The sequence below is a fragment of the Psittacula echo genome (assembly GCF_963264785.1).
Source record: "Psittacula echo genome assembly, chromosome: 18".
NCBI lineage: Eukaryota > Metazoa > Chordata > Aves > Psittaciformes > Psittacidae > Psittacula > Psittacula echo.
This window is the reverse complement of record NC_137754.1, coordinates 290,483-305,214: the sequence shown is the minus strand read 5'-3', so window position 1 is coordinate 305,214 and position 14,732 is coordinate 290,483. Positions and strand designations below refer to the sequence as shown.

Below are 14,732 nucleotides of genomic sequence, written 5' to 3'. Positions count from 1 at the left end.
CACACACACACACACACACAAACACACACACACACACAAACACACACACACACACACACAAACACACACACACAAACACACACACACACAAACACAAACACACAAACACACACACACACACAAACACACACACAAACACACAAACACAAACACACACACAAACACACACACACACACAAACACACACACACCCCACATACACACACACACAAACACACACACAAACACACACACACAAACACACACACACACAAACACAAACACACAAACACACACACACACACACAAACACACACACAAACACACAAACACACACACACACAAACACACAAACACACACACAAACACACACACAAACACACACACACCCCACATACACACACACAAACACAAACACACACACAAACACACACACACACACACACACAAACACACACACCTCTCACATACACACACACACAAACACACACAGAGTGGCTCAATTTCAAACCCATACCCTTTAAAAGAGTAAAGCCTACACCTAAAGACCATGGTGGCTTTTATACCATCTTTATGCACTGCAAACAGCAGATCAGATATACAAATGAGCAAAATGCATATTAATGAAGTCACGAAGTCTTAATTTACATGTTAATTGGACATCGTTAATATGCAAATGACCCTGTGCGATCTCTGTTCCTCCGCAGAGGTTCGCGTCCCGCAGCCCCCAAACACGCTCCGTTACCGGACGAGCCGCTCAAGGCTCGGCCCCGCGTGTCCGTGTCCTCCCGGTCCGTGTCATCGGCCCTCCACGCCGCCAGGTGGAAGTGCCTCCCGTCGCGACGCTCCGCGCGCCGCTCCAGCCGATCCCAAAAATCACACCACCCCCTCTTCCGGCGCATGGCGATGATGTCAGTTGCGCTGCGACGTGGTGACGCGCAGTGCTCTCCGGCGGCGACGGAGGTGAGTGGTCTGTGTGGGCCCGGATCCGCGGCTCCGGCTTCGGCTTCGGCCTCGCGGCGGCTTCGCGGCGGCGCTTGGGTCCCGGCCTCGCTGCCCGGGGGCCCCCTCGCACTGCCAGCGGTTCTCCCAGCAGCCCGGCCCCCCCGCATGGCGCGGCGCTGACGGGAGATGACCGACCAGGAGAACAACAACAGCATCTCCAGCAACCCCTTCGCCGCCCTCTTCGGCTCCGTCGCCGCCGCGAAGCACTTCGCCGCCGTTCAGAAGCAGCAGCAGCTGCGGCAGCTGACAGGTCCGGGGCGGGGGGCCGGCGGCGGGAGGGCGCTGTCCCCACCGGGGCGCTGAGCGTCTTCCTTCCCCCGCTGCTTGCAGGCGATGAGACCTCGGTCAGCCAGGATGACTCCGACAACAGCGTCTCCGAGAGCCTGGACGACTGCGACTACTCGGTGGCTGAGATCAGCCGCTCGTTCTGCTCGCAGCGGGAGTTGTGCGAGCAGCTCAACATCAACCACATGATCCAGAGGATCTTCCTCATCACCCTCGACAACAGTGAGTGCTGGAGCCGTTCCCCAGCAGCAGAGGGGTGGTACCTAGCTGGGGAGCGCCACTGTGAAGGGCAGAGAGTGGGGAGCTGGGAGGGGAACATCACTTTGCCTTCAGGTTCTGCTGCCCCCCGGCACAGTCTGTGTCCCTCTGGGTGAAATGGGTCCCTCCGTGTCTGTCTCAGGTGACCCCAGCATGAAGAGTGGGAATGGGATCCCAGCGCGCTGCGTGTACCTGGAAGAAATGGCTGCGGACCTGGATGCCCAGGACTGGCTGGACATGGACAACGTGGAGCAGGTAGGGCAGCCTGCCACAGGCTCCAGGACTTATACTGCTGTAGCACTAGGAACTGTGTTTGTTTCCTTGTGGCACATCCCAGATGCAGCAGGTCTGCTGCCGCTCTTATGAGAGTGGAGACTGTGGTGGAGCTCTCAGCTTAGTGCTCTGTTACTTAAAGAGGGATGGAGAGAGCTTTTCCAAGCATAAACAAGGAGGTGCCAGGGACTGTTTCCCAGAGGGGTTGTCTCCCTGTCCTCACTTCCCACCTACATCTGCCCAGGCCCTGTTCGCCCGCTTGCTGCTGCAGGAGCCTGGAAGCCACCTGATTCACATGACCTCTAGCAGCACACAGAACCTCTCTGCCGACCGGGACGCTGGGGAGAGGCAGATCCTGCGCTATCTCTATGCCTGTTTCCAGAGGGCAAGAGAAGAGGTTGGCAGGGGCTTCAGAGGAGGGCGGCTTTGTCACCCAGCGTTCTGGGCTGAAGTGACTGAGCTGAGCTTTTAGAGGCCAGAAGCAGATGCCAGGGCCCCAGCTCTGTCTCCTTCTTGTGCAGATAACCAAGGTCCCAGAGAACCTGCTGCCCTTTGCTGTGCGCTGCCGGAACCTGACGGTGTCAAATACTCGCACTGTGCTCCTCACCCCGGAGATTTACGTCAACCAGAATGTGTACGAGCAGCTGGTGGACCTGATGCTGGAGGCACTGAGAGGGGCCCGTAAGTCCAGCTGAGTGGAGCAGAGCTTGGGTTGTCCCTGGTCCTAAAAGGGAAGGCAGCGTTTAGGCTGCAGCACCTGTAGCACGCTGCAATTCTCGCTTCCCTGCCAGAGTTTGAAGACATGACCGAGTTTCTGGAGGAGGTCATAGAGGCCTTAACGATGGACGAGGAGGTGCGGACGTTTGGGGAGGTGATGGTTCCTGTGTTTGACATCCTGCTGGGCAGAATCAAGGAGCTGGACCTCTGCCAGATCCTGCTCTACACATACCTCGACGTGCTCCTCTACTTCACCAAGCAGAAGGACATTGCAAAGGTGGTTGCCTCAGCCTGGTCAGGAACTCCCCACAGGTTCTCCTCTCAGCAGCATGTTTGTAGGACCTAATTTGGGGAGGTCAAACAGCAGTTCAATGTAGTAACACCCTCTGTGTGTTCTTTTACCCCTTTCCTCCCTTCTCTTTGCCTGGCCCAAAGCTGTCAGTTTGTGTTTGTTTTCATTTCACTGGGATTTTAGGCAGCTGTCAGCATGCCCTGCCCTGTCCCCCAGGTTTTTGCAGGCTACATCCAGCCCAAGGATCCCAGCAATGGACAGATGTACCAGAAGACTTTGCTAGGCACCATCTTAAACATCTCCTGCCTGCTGAAGACCCCTGGTGTCGTGGAGAACCATGGCTACTTCTTGAACCCATCCCGATCCAGCCCACAGGAGATCAAAGTGCAGGAGTCCAACATCCATCAGGTGAGCTGAAGCATGACGGTGCTTTCTGATGTGTTTGAGTGGCCTCTTGGTGCCTGAGAGTTAAAGATGTGGTATCAGGGCTTGAGTTCCACCCCTGGCTTCTTCATAATCCCTCAAACATGTTCTGTTCCTGCAACAGTTTATGGCCCAGTTCCATGAGAAGACCTACCAGATGCTGAAGAACCTGTTGCAGCTGTCCCCAGAGACAAAGCACAGGATCCTCTCCTGGCTGGGAAACTGTCTCCACGCCAACGCAGGACGCACCAAGATCTGGGCAAACCAGATGCCAGAGATCTTCTTCCAGATGTATGCCTCGGATGCCTTCTTCCTCAACCTGGGAGCTGCCCTCCTGAAGCTGTGCCAGCCCTTCTGCAAACCCAAATCTGCCAGGCTGCTGACCTTCAACCCTACCTACTGTGCCCTGAAGGAGCTGAACGAAGAGGAGAGGAGGAGTAAGAACGTACACATGAAAGGTGCGTCCAGACCTTGAGACAGCAAGGGAACGACAAGGGGAACCTCCTCTGATCCCTGCTGCTCCCAGTAGTGCCTTCCCCACATGTGTGGGTAAAGGGAGAAGACTGGGGAGGAGCAAGGGGAGAACTAAACACAAAGAACAGGCTCCCCGGCATCACCAGCCATTCTGTGTCTTCAGCAGGGGCCCTCTTGAGCTCTTGACACAGAGACACTTTTCATTCCAGGTCTGGAAAAGGAAACATGTTTGGTACCCGCTCTGAGTGAGCAAGAGCCTGAGTTTGCCAGCAGCTACAACCTGGTGACAGAAAACCTGGTCCTCACACAGTACACCCTTCACTTGGGGTTTCACAGGTGGGTGCTCGCAGATCCCCCCAGTGCTATTCCCACCACTTGCTAAGCTGTCAGTGAATACTCAGAATGCAGAGCAGGCAGCTTGAACTACTGAGTACCAAGCACTGAAGTTTTGGCCTCAGGCTAGCTGAATTTGGAGGGAATTCCATTTGCTGGTGCTCACAGTCAGTGCTGACAGTCCATCAGGTGCCACACTGCTTATAGAAACCTGACAGCCAAATGCTGTGTGCCGTGGGCCACTCGCCTCCCCCTCTCCTCAGGGAACAGGCTGCAGGCATCTCACTTCTCCCCTAGAAAGCCTCTGCATCAGAGCTTCTGCCCCTTTGAGCTGCCCGAACCAGACTGCATGGGAAGCAGATATAGCTTCCTGCTGTCCACTGCCAGGAAAGGGTTTCTCTGGACACTGTAGCACACTGTTTCTCTCAGCTTCCCTCTGCAAATGGTTGCCTGGATACACTGAGGTCACCTCTGATCCCAGCACTGTCCCCTTCTGGTTGATTCTCTAAACATGGAACTCAATGGAAAAGTTCCACAAGTGGCTTGTTGCCAGGAAACTGCCTGTGTCACTCTACATGCTGCTGGATCCCTGACCATGGCACACAGCGGCATTGTGCAGACCACTCCACAGACCACTGCAGTTCCTCAGCAGGCTCTGGAATCCCCCAAGCTCTTGCTTGCCTTTCCCCAAAGGCTTCCCATTGCTGGTGTCCCAAAGAGGTTATCCCCAGGAAAGGGTTTGAGTGTGACTGGCAGAGCAGGATAAAGCCCATGCTGTTCTCGGGCACTCTGCAGTCTTGTCTCACCTCCTCACCTTGTTTTTGGGTAGGTTGCACGACCAGATGGTAAAGATAAACCAAAGCCTTCACCGCCTGCAAGTAGCGTGGCGAGAAGCTCAGCAGAGCTCCAGCCCTGCTGCCGACAGCCTCAGGGAGCAGTTTGAGCGCCTCATGACCATCTATCTGTCCACCAAGACAGCCATGACGGAGCCGCAGATGCTGCAGAACTGCCTGAACCTGCAGGTGTCCGTGGCAGTTCTGCTGGTGCAGTTGGCCGTGGGGAACCGTGGGACGGAGCCGGTGGAGCTCACCTTCCCTCTGCCCACGGTGCAGGACAGCGCCTTGGCATATGTACCAGGTGAGACCCTCATGCTGTGCTGCTCACCCTGCACAGGGCCTGAGTGTACATGTGCAGGCCTGGTTCCTGAGGATGTGCACAGCACCTCCTCACTGAGGTGCTTAAAGGACATTCTGCCCTTGGAAAGAAAGTTCTGGGATGTGTAGGGAATGTCGGCTGCAACTTGTCAGAAGCTCTGAAGGCAGCTGGGACCTCCAGGGTCCCTTACAGGCTGTGATCCTGGTGCCATTCGGATGAGCACTGGGAGAGCTGACCCCAGCAGGGCATGGTGCTGCAAACTTCCACTAAATACCATCTCAATTTACTGGTCTCTCCATGTGCAAAGTCCTCCTTGTGTCCTCTGTTGTCTCGAGATGTGTGTAACTGTGTACGATGGGCAGACAGCTGCTGGGTCCTGACTTCTGGGAGAGATGGAGTGAATCCTGTGTGGATCAGGCTGGGCTTCCCTCATGTCTGGGATGTTCCAACACAGCCAGTTAGCTCCCAAAGCTTTAATCAGAATGAGGGTGATGAGGGGAGAGCGGACGGGAGACTGAAGAGGGGTGAGAAGAGCTGCCTCTCATGAGGAGCTCATGCACAGTCTCTGTTTGCAGAATTCTTTGCTGATAATTTGGGTGACTTCTTCATTTTCCTGCGGCGTTTTGCTGATGACATCTTGGAGGCGTCTGCAGATTCCCTGGAGCACATCCTTCACTTTGTCACTGTGTTCATGGGTGATGTGGAGAGGTACGTACAGCCGCGGTGTGAGCCCTGTGTGCCTGCAGAGCACCCAAAGGGGGACTAGGAGGGGAGACTTCAGGAGAGGCACTGATTTATGCAGCCATGAATGGGTTTATCCCTTTGGAAAAGCTCAGTCCTGCCTGTAAGAGGTACAAGGAATGCGGCCCTGCCTGAAGGGCCCAGGTGTCACACGAGGTGTAGATGGGATTCAGTGTCTAAATACTTGTTTGGTGATATTACACCGGAGCCTTGTCAGCTGGAGCCCCTTTGGTCCTTGTTAGAGGAAGGCACTGGGATTGATCTGTTTGGAGTATCTCTGTGCAGGCTCCTGTGGGAGCTGAGCAGGTCTGAGCAGTGGTATTGATCCTCCCAGTACGACACTGCCGCAGACCCTGCATTTCTGCTCTCCTTTGTTTATTCTCGTGTGTAAACACAGCAGGGTCCTGGAGGCTTCACTTGCTTGGCAGCTCCTGCTGCTCCCGCTGGCCCTGGCAGAGGGAGGCTGTGGCTCTTCCTGCCTCGGGCAGGGGGTTTGGCTTCTGTTCCATGTGTGTGGCAGAGAAATGTGCCCTTACCTCAGTGATTTGCACTGGGCAGGAGGTGAAGTGCTTTGGATTTGCGGAATAAACAAGAAGTTTGCTTGGGTGCAAACAAGCCAGTGTGGGCTGTGAGCTGTTCTCACTGCCAGAAAGCTGCTGTGGGAGGGATGGAAGCAACAGCTTTGCCATTCCCACACCCTCTGTCCTCCCTGCCTAGTTTAACTGTGGTATTGAGTGTGTGCCTTTGCCTGTGGCTCCAGTATTGAGAGTAAGCTCTGGACACCAGCATTAGCTTTACAGACAGTCCACAGCAGGGTGGCACTCCTGCAGGGATGGACGCAGCTCCTGGAGCATTCCCTGATCTCGCAGCCTCCTGACATACTGGATTTGCTCTTTTTCTCTTGCAGGATGAAGAACCCCCACCTGCGAGCCAAGCTGGCAGAAGTGCTGGAAGCTGTGATGCCTCACCTGGACCAGGCACAGAACCCGCTCGTCTCGAGTGTGTTCCATCGCAAGCGCGTGTTCTGCTCGTACCAGAATGCCCCCCACTTGGCCGAGGCCCTCATCAGAGTCTTTGTGGATATCGAGTTTACGGGTGAGCACCAGAGGGAAGAGCTCTTCCCTCTGCAGCAGCTGCAGGGGGAGCGTCCCCAGGGTTTGAAACAGATCTGTTCTGGCTTTAAGCTGCTTGGCTGCATCAGGCCGGCGGCATTCCAGCACAACAGTGGTATTGCCAAACTTCTGGCTTGTGCAGAGCTGTATATCCAGAGAGGGTAACCTCTGGGGCTCAAGCTTTTCAGCTTGGCAATGGTATAGCATTGGGTTCTCACCTGTCCCCTTCTAGAGTGGAGTCAGTTGTACCATGACATTGCCTATGCCCACTGCAGTGTGGAAAGCCGTTTCTTTGCCTGTGTGTAGGTGATCCGCACCAGTTTGAGCAGAAGTTTAACTACCGCCGCCCCATGTACCCCATCCTGAGGTACATGTGGGGCACAGATTCCTACCGGCAGAGCATAAAGGTGAGGCGGGAGTGCACTGGTAAGCGCATGCATGCAGCTCTGTAGGGAGCATGCTGGCCGGGACTCTCCCATGGCGCTCAACACTTGCTCCTTCCTTCCAGGCTCTGGCTGATTATGCCTCAGAGAACCTGGAGGCAATGAACCCCCCTCTCTTCTTGCGCTTCCTCAACTTGCTCATGAACGATGCCATTTTCCTGCTGGATGAAGCCATACAGGTAGTGCTGAGCATCCTGAAGAGGAGCTCAGGGGCTTTGTCAGATCCAGCATGAAGCATGCTTGGGGGAGTCACAAGGAAGTTTCCCTGCTGCTCATCCTGACGCAGCCAGACTTTAAACAACCTCTGGGGGTTTTGAGTATCAAATCCCTTTGGCCATGCTGCAGGTGTTATCCTGACAAAGGCCCTTTGTCTCCAGGGTATTCTCCTTTGGGCTTATGAGGTGTTCATCTGGTGCTGGCCCAGTGTGGGACAAGGCTGGCTTTGCCACCACTGCCCATTTGCCAGCTTGTTCTCCCAGCTGCTTCCCTGCCCTGTCTTTGCAGTACCTCAGTAAGATCAAAGTTCAGCAGATCGAGAAGGACCGTGGCGAGTGGGACAGCCTGTCCCCGGAGGCTCGCCGCGAGAAGGAGTCTAGTCTGCAGATGTTTGGTCAGCTGGCACGCTTCCACAACATCATGTCCAACGAAACCATTGGCACGCTGGCCTTCCTCACCTCAGGTAGGAAGAGCAAAAACCCTTGCTGGGACCTGACGCCCCGGTGGCTTTGGAGCTCAGGGAACTGCTGCTTTCTGTTCCAGAAATTAAGTCCCTGTTTGTGCACCCATTCCTCGCGGAGCGCATCATCTCCATGCTCAACTACTTCCTGCAACACCTGGTTGGGCCGAAAATGGGAGCTTTGAAAGTGAAGGATTTCAGCGAGTTTGACTTCAAGCCACAGCAACTCGTGTCTGACATCTGTACCATCTACCTGAACCTTGGGTATGTGATGGGGAGAGCTGGTCCGTGGGGTGGCAGGAGACATCCTGGGGACACTGTGGCTAGCAGAGGCCCTTGGTGGGCTTTTTGGCAGCATGCTGTGCTCTTCTGTAACAATCTTAACGTCAATGACCCCAGGGAGTCAGATGCAGCCCAGGTAGCAGGGCTGGAAGCTAAACACTATCATGGTTACGTTCATACTGTGAGTCACTCTGGAGAGGACCTGGGGGAAGCACTTCATTGCAGGCAGGCTTTTCTCTAGCTTGGAGTTCTCTACTGTGGTAGTGCTGCTGTCCTGGGGACTGTTTTGCAGCCTGATACATGTGGATTCTTAAACTTTTGCTCTCTTTCCACCTGTGGCCCAGGGATGAGGAAAACTTCTGTGCCACGGTGCCCAAGGATGGCCGCTCCTACTCGCCAACACTCTTCGCCCAGACCGTCCGGGTCCTGAAGAAGATCAACAAGCCTGGGAACATGATCGTGTCCTTCAGCAACCTGGCTGAGAGGATCAAGGTGAGAACCCCACTGAATTTAGGCACACATAGAAGGAGGGACTGATTCCTGATGTGGTTGTTCTGCCTGTGTATCCCTGTGTCTTGCTGTGGGGAGGGATTTCTGGGCATGGGGCTTTGAGGTTCCCGTGGGACAGCACCTACCAGTAAACGCTTTAGCTGTGGGCTAGGAGCAAACCTGGGCTTTAAAGAACTGGGAGCCCCAGCGGCTGAAGGCTCCACGTGCCCCCCAGTCTCTTGCAGACCGGCAGCAGCAGGAGGAGGAGACATACGCAGATGCCTGTGACGAGTTCCTGGATCCCATCATGAGCACACTGATGTCTGACCCCGTGATCCTGCCCTCATCCCGTGTCACTGTGGACCGCTCAACTATAGCCCGGCACCTCCTCAGGTACACGGCGCTTTTGGAGGCCTGTCTCACTTATCCCCTGCCTCCTCCTGGCCTCTCCTCCTCGTTTTATTTCTAGCACTGGGACTGTCCAAATGATCCCCTCCGTGCCTTGTCTTTCAGTGATCAGACAGACCCTTTCAACCGGAGCCCGCTCACCATGGACCAGATCAGACCAAACACAGAGCTTAAAGAGAAGATCCAGCAGTGGCTTGCAGAGAGGAAGAAGCAGAAGGAGGAGCTGGACGATACACTGAACTGAAAACAGAGATCTTGGCCCTAGACCTACAATCACCGGCCAGCTAAATGCCTCGTGGGGCAGCGGCTGGAGCTCCAGAGCAAGTCGCCACCTTGACTGAGGATGCAGCAAGTTAGAGTCTCTCCTTGGACCTTCCCTTTCCTCCCTTGTTCTGTCTCTTCCTTTTGAGACTTACTGTTTAATACTAAGTCTTTCCACTGCACTACAGCTTTGAGCCTCTGCCTAGGGAAGAGCACAGCCTCTCTGCGTGTTCTAGGGCACCGGCCCTCTCCCACTTGTTCTTTCCCAGCGACACCAAAACCTTCCCCCTGTTCTGTTCCTTCTGCACCCATAGGCTCAGTGTGAAGGCGCTGCTGTCCCCAGGGTCAGACGTAGGGCAGTTTTGCCAACTTGTACCTGCTGGTTCATTTTCCTGGTGACTGCTGGGGACAGAGGGGTGTTGGAAATTAAAGGTGGAGATGATCTTAGAGCTGGTGCTGGAGTCTGGCAGCGGCGGGGCGGCGCTAGCTGTAGGACAGCCTCGTACCGGGGCGGGAGCGGCACCTCCGGGTCTCGAACTCGCGGCTCCCGTGGCGGCGAGCCCCGCCCCGTGCACGTGGCCCGGGGGCTTTGCGGGCTGCCCGTGCAGCTGCCTGATTGGAGAGGGCAGGGTCAGGCGGCGCGAAGGGCAGCCGCGGCGGCGGGGGCCTGGCTGGGCGCGGTCGCGGCGGGGTGACATTGGGCCGGGGCTGCAACATGGCGCAGAAGCTTGTGCAGACTCTCAGCACCCGCGGGCCGCAGCTCCTCAGCGGTGAGCGCCGGGAACTGGGAGCGGGGAGCGGGGGGGGCCGCGAGCCGCTGAGTAAACGCGTGTTCCCCCCTCCCCTCTGCCGCAGCCGCCGTGGCGTACTCGAAGCCGCGCCTGGCCACGTTCTGGTACTACGCCAAGGTGGAGCTGGCCCCGCCGACCCCCGCCGAGATCCCCCGGGCCATTGACAGCATGAAAGCCTTGATCAGGGGCTTCCAGACCGGCCGACTGGCGCAGCTCACCGTCAGGGTAACTTCGGGGCGGGAGCTGGGGGCACAGCACCGGGGAGGGACCGGGCATCTCTCCACAGCATCCCTGTGGCTCCTCCTGGGCTCTGAGCCCACGGGTCAGGCCGCTGCCTCTTCCCCCTTCCCTGTGCAGCCGGTGTGTAGCAGCACATCCATGCAGTGTGAGACAGGGCCCGCAGGGGTCGTGCGTGCTGTAGTGGGCTTTGTCCCCACATGTCTGACCCTCCAAAGACGTGTGGTGGATGGTGCCGGGCTTCCAAAGAGCCATATTTATAAATCTAAATGATACAAGATACACTTTTACATTTATCCTTTTTATTTTGCTCTGAGGAGGTTCTGCAGCCTCCTGAGGTCCTGCCAGCTGGGTTCTGTAGTAATTCCTAAGACACTGACTTGATGTGCTCTGTTGGTGCCATGGAAACCGAGGGAGTTGCTCACAAGAGAAGTGAAGCTGAAGGAGCTGGGAGTTGAAGCAGGTTTTCTCTTTTTTTTTCAGGAAGCAGTGAGGAACGGGCTGGTGGCCACAGAGGTGCTGATGTGGTTTTACATCGGGGAGATCATAGGCAAGCGTGGCATTATTGGGTACAGTGTCTGAAGGCTCATCCTCAGTAACACCATTCTTAGGGCCATGTCCCCAGTCTGTATCGGGGTGGGTGACAATAAAGCCAGAACCGGTGTCGAGCTGTCGTGGTCCTTTGTGGTGGTTGGGGCTCCGGATGTGATGGTGGTGGAGACTGGCTCGGTGGAGCAGGAGCCTTCCAGGGTAAGCTGAGCTTGACCATACCCATCATCTTAGCTCAGCACCAGCACAAGCTGCCCAGGAGCCCCCAGGGCTGCGTGTTCTCAGCCAGCTCCTGTGTACAAAACCCAGTGTAGTGCCTGCTCGCTCACGTGTTTCCAGAAACTCCTATGCAGGAGGAGTAGTCCTGGGCCAGCAGTCCTGCCAGGGTAGGACTTGCCTCCCTTTATGGTCTTGGGAGATAGTTTCTAGCCAGGATTGCTCCTTGCTGATGCTGTTCTCGAGGCTTTTTGTTCAGCTCACTGGATCTACAGGCCCCAGCCTGGCTGTTCTGAGTGCCCCTGATGCTTTGGGAGCACCTGTGCCAGGGGCATCGTGCTTCCTCTCCTCCCTACCACAGAGCTGACATCCTCAGTGCTTCACCCCAGCAAGAAGCCCATGAAGATGAGTGGTGCAGGTGAGCTCACAGCACCGTGTGTTGGGTGATGGGCAGGGCATCAGTGGCAAAGCTTTTCTGATTGAAAAGAAGGGCTCCTGACACAGTGATGGTGGCTCACAAGTGATGGGGAAACTAAACGTAGAGAAACCCACCAGCTTCCATAGGTGAGTCTGCTGCCTCAATGTCCTGTGCCCACCCAGGAGACCACAACTTCGGTTGTGGCAGCAGCTCTGGAGAACCTCTTTGGTACCTGGGACTTGCTGTGTGCTCCTTTGCTGCCCAGGACTGGGATGGATTTCTCTCTCCCCTCTGAGGAGGTGATGCTTGGTGCAAATCTAACCAGGGCTGAAGCCAAATATCGTGCCTGAGCTAGCCAGACTGAGGGATGGCCCTGAAAATGGTACCTCCACTGGAGCTTTTCACTCATCTTTTCTTAAAGCTGTTGCCCAGCAGGTAGATACTGCCCGGCCTTTCAGCACAGGGAGGTGGCTCTTGATCAAAATGGACAGGGAGGATTTAAAGCATGATCTTGACTCACAGAAGGTTTCTGGACCAAAGAGTGACTCTGCCTGATCTTGCTCAAAGGCTGCCCACCCTGAGGGACTTGTTCTGACCTGTGCGCTTCTCTCTTGAGGCGGACGGATGCGCACAGGCACTGGCGAGGGCTCTGTGCTGTGGGGTAAGTCAGACTGGCTCTGTTGGGAGGATTGGGTTAAACCAGACTGGCAAAGCAGGGTAGAACTTGGGCATGCTCCAGTCCTGGTCATGCTCCCTTGAAAGGCAGGCACAGTCCAATTGTGATTTCCTTCCCTGAAGTCCTCGTGGGAAGCCCCTGAGCACCCCGGTCTGAGAGGAGCAGAAGCAGCATCTCTGAAGCCCGTGGCTTCCAGGAGCAATCCTGTGCTGCTCACACCGCAGAGGCCCCTGCCTGGTCGCCTCCGCCGAGGGGCAGCCGCGCTCTGCCTGCCTCCGCTGCGCTCTGCCGGACACAGGTATCTCACGTTCGCCAGACGGAGCGCTGTGTGACCGGTACCGCTGTGCTCCAGCTCCCGCCGCTCTCCCGAGGTGGGCCGCGTCTCCGCACCGGCCCGTGAGGGGTGGCTGCCACCGGGGGTCCCAGTCCGGGGCCCAGGGACGGGCCCTCCCCGCGCCCTCCCGGCTCGCCGCGCCCCCGCCCGCACGCAGGGCTCCCGCCGGCGCTCCTCGCCCCATGCCGGACCCGGGGCCGCCCCGCAGAGGGCCTGGCGCTAAGGACGCGGGTGGTGTGGCCGCCTATGCCTTATGCGCGACCCCGGGTACCGGCGCCTCCCTCCCTCCCTCCCTCGGCATGGCCGCCGCGGTTATGCGGACTTCTTGCGGTCCGATATTGCGGCAAGCAGGTTCCGGGGCCCGCCCGCGAGGGGCCCCTCGCCTGGATGGCCCTCCGAGCTATGATGTTGTGCGGCGGCGGGAGGCTGCGCTATCCAGGACAGGGGGCCCCGCTGGATCTCGTGCCCGGGGCCCTGCATATCGCCCAGCATTATGCCGGGCTAGCACCCGTCGCGAATGGCTTACTCAGGCGCCCGGGCAGCGGAATGGCGGGGCCCCGCAACCTGCATGGAGACCGCTGTTATGCAGCACCTTTAAGGGCCGGCGAGGCGGTATCCAGGGCGCGGGGTGCGGCCCGGCCCCGCTCTCTGGCTCGTCGCCTCACAGTAAAGATGGCGCACAGCGGTCGGTGGCGCTTCCCTGCCCGGCCCGGCAGCGGTGGCTGGGGCCGCCGGGGGCTGGGAGGGTCCCGGCTGCGGGTGCCGGCCGTGCGGAGCCTACGACCCGCCGAGCCGGCGGCGGCGCCGGCGGCGGCTGGCGAGGGGGAGCGCGGCGGCCCGTGCTCCGTCGGGGCGGCGGGAAGCGGGGGAGGCGGGGCAGCGCCGGGCTCCGGCGGCTCCGGGGGCCCCGCGGCCGGGGTGGGACCCGGCTTCGACGCGGCGCTCCAGGTCTCGGCCGCCATCGGCATCAACCTGCGGCGGTTCCGCGCGGCCTGCGGCGCCGAGGCGGGCAGCGGAGAGGTGAGATGGGGCGGCGGGGCGGGGGCGGGGGGAGGGCGCGGCGCGGCCCGCGGGTCCCGGCCCGCAGCATCCCTGCTCCGCGGCGGCGGCGCGGGCACACCCCCTGCCCGCACATCCCTGACCGCGCTGCACGGACACACCTACCCCTACCGCGCCCGCGGGGCCCGCGCCGCCGCTCCCGCTCCCCGCACAAAGGGCGCGCCCCGCCGCCGCCGCCGCCTGCCCGCGGGCGGGGAGGGGAGGGGGTCGCGGGGGGAGCCCGGAGCGGCGGGGGGGTGACGGGGGGGCACGGCCGCCCTCCGCGCCGCGCGGTCCCTCCCCGCGCACGCGACTTGCCGCCGGTGCGCCCTCCCCGCTGCCGCCTCCATTATCCTCCTCGCGCCGCTCCCTCCCTCCCTCTCCCGCGCCCCCCGCGCGGGGACGGACGCGCTTCCCCGCTACCGGGAGGTAGGACGGGGCCGGGAGGTGGCGGCGGCCGTGCTGCCCGCGGGGGGCGATGCGGGGCCGAGCGCGCGTCTCTCCCGGTTGCGGAGGATGCTCTGCGGGGAAACGCGGCCTTCCCCCGGGGAAGGCGGCGCAGGGGGACCGCGGGCATCCTCCTCTTCGCAGCCCGGTGCAGCGGGGTCCGGGGCAATCATCGACCGCGGCCACTCGGAGCGCTGGCTGCGGCTTTCCTCCTTTTTTTCCCCGTAGTTGTTCCTTTTCCTGCCTTCATCTTCATTTTAATTTCTGTCCAAGCCTTTCGAAGGCAGCCAGAGCACAGGAGTCTGACAACAGCCCACCCACTGACAGCACAGGGAAGACATGATGGGGGTGTGTTGCTTACTACGAGCTGCAGCACTGCTTTCCCCCAGCCCTCGCTTTGCATCACTTGTTAGCTGCGTC

The 14,732-nt window shown here is 58.5% G+C and overlaps 3 protein-coding genes across 9 annotated transcripts in view; all 3 read left to right on the top strand.

Annotated features, from left to right (window-relative positions):
• Nucleotides 1-849: 849 nt before the first annotated feature.
• Nucleotides 850-9,589, top strand: UBE4A (ubiquitination factor E4A; the record flags this gene model as incomplete). 3 transcript variants are annotated; one of them, XM_080631545.1, is made up of 20 exons in its annotated part: nt 850-942; nt 1,076-1,234; nt 1,315-1,491; nt 1,670-1,782; nt 2,045-2,197; nt 2,322-2,481; nt 2,592-2,794; nt 3,026-3,217; nt 3,357-3,690; nt 3,916-4,042; nt 4,869-5,176; nt 5,770-5,902; nt 6,843-7,030; nt 7,354-7,454; nt 7,556-7,669; nt 7,995-8,169; nt 8,250-8,430; nt 8,793-8,940; nt 9,173-9,330; nt 9,451-9,589. In XM_080631545.1, the coding sequence occupies exons 2-20, from the start codon at nt 1,111-1,113 to the stop codon at nt 9,587-9,589; spliced, it is 3,228 nt and encodes a 1,075-aa protein (XP_080487671.1). In that variant the 5' UTR covers nt 850-942; nt 1,076-1,110. The 3 variants fall into 3 exon arrangements, with proteins under 3 accessions (XP_080487671.1, XP_080487670.1, XP_080487672.1); XM_080631544.1 differs by having other exon boundaries at nt 928-1,234; XM_080631546.1 differs by lacking the exon at nt 2,045-2,197 and having other exon boundaries at nt 928-1,234.
• ATP5MG (ATP synthase membrane subunit g) lies at nt 9,555-11,302 on the top strand. 2 transcript variants are annotated; one of them, XM_080631547.1, is made up of 3 exons: nt 9,555-9,697; nt 10,462-10,622; nt 11,118-11,302. In XM_080631547.1, the coding sequence occupies exons 1-3, from the start codon at nt 9,634-9,636 to the stop codon at nt 11,214-11,216; spliced, it is 324 nt and encodes a 107-aa protein (XP_080487673.1). In that variant the 5' UTR covers nt 9,555-9,633; the 3' UTR covers nt 11,217-11,302. The 2 variants fall into 2 exon arrangements, with proteins under 2 accessions (XP_080487673.1, XP_080487674.1); XM_080631548.1 differs by lacking the exon at nt 9,555-9,697 and adding an exon at nt 9,708-10,376.
• A 1,919-nt stretch (nt 11,303-13,221) lies between these two features.
• KMT2A (lysine methyltransferase 2A) overlaps nt 13,222-14,732 on the top strand; it is a 41,850-nt gene continuing 40,339 nt past the window's right edge. For all 4 annotated transcript variants that reach the window (XM_080631511.1, XM_080631510.1, XM_080631512.1 and 1 more), the window contains exon 1: nt 13,222-13,847. In XM_080631511.1, the coding sequence (XP_080487637.1) occupies nt 13,230-13,847 (618 nt within the window). In that variant the 5' untranslated portion in view covers nt 13,222-13,229. The remainder of the gene's footprint in view (nt 13,848-14,732) is intronic.

Excerpts from the sequence above, each read along its gene's own strand:
- ATP5MG (XM_080631547.1), top strand. The coding sequence starts at position 9,634 with ATGCCTCGTGGGGCAGCGGCTGGAGCTCCAGAGCAAGTCGCCACCTTG. Across the intron at positions 9,698-10,461 it reads CTTGACTGAGGATGCAGCAA|CCGCCGTGGCGTACTCGAAG; the intron begins GTTAGAGTCTCT and ends CCTCTGCCGCAG. Across the intron at positions 10,623-11,117 it reads TGGCGCAGCTCACCGTCAGG|GAAGCAGTGAGGAACGGGCT; the intron begins GTAACTTCGGGG and ends TTTTTTTTTCAG.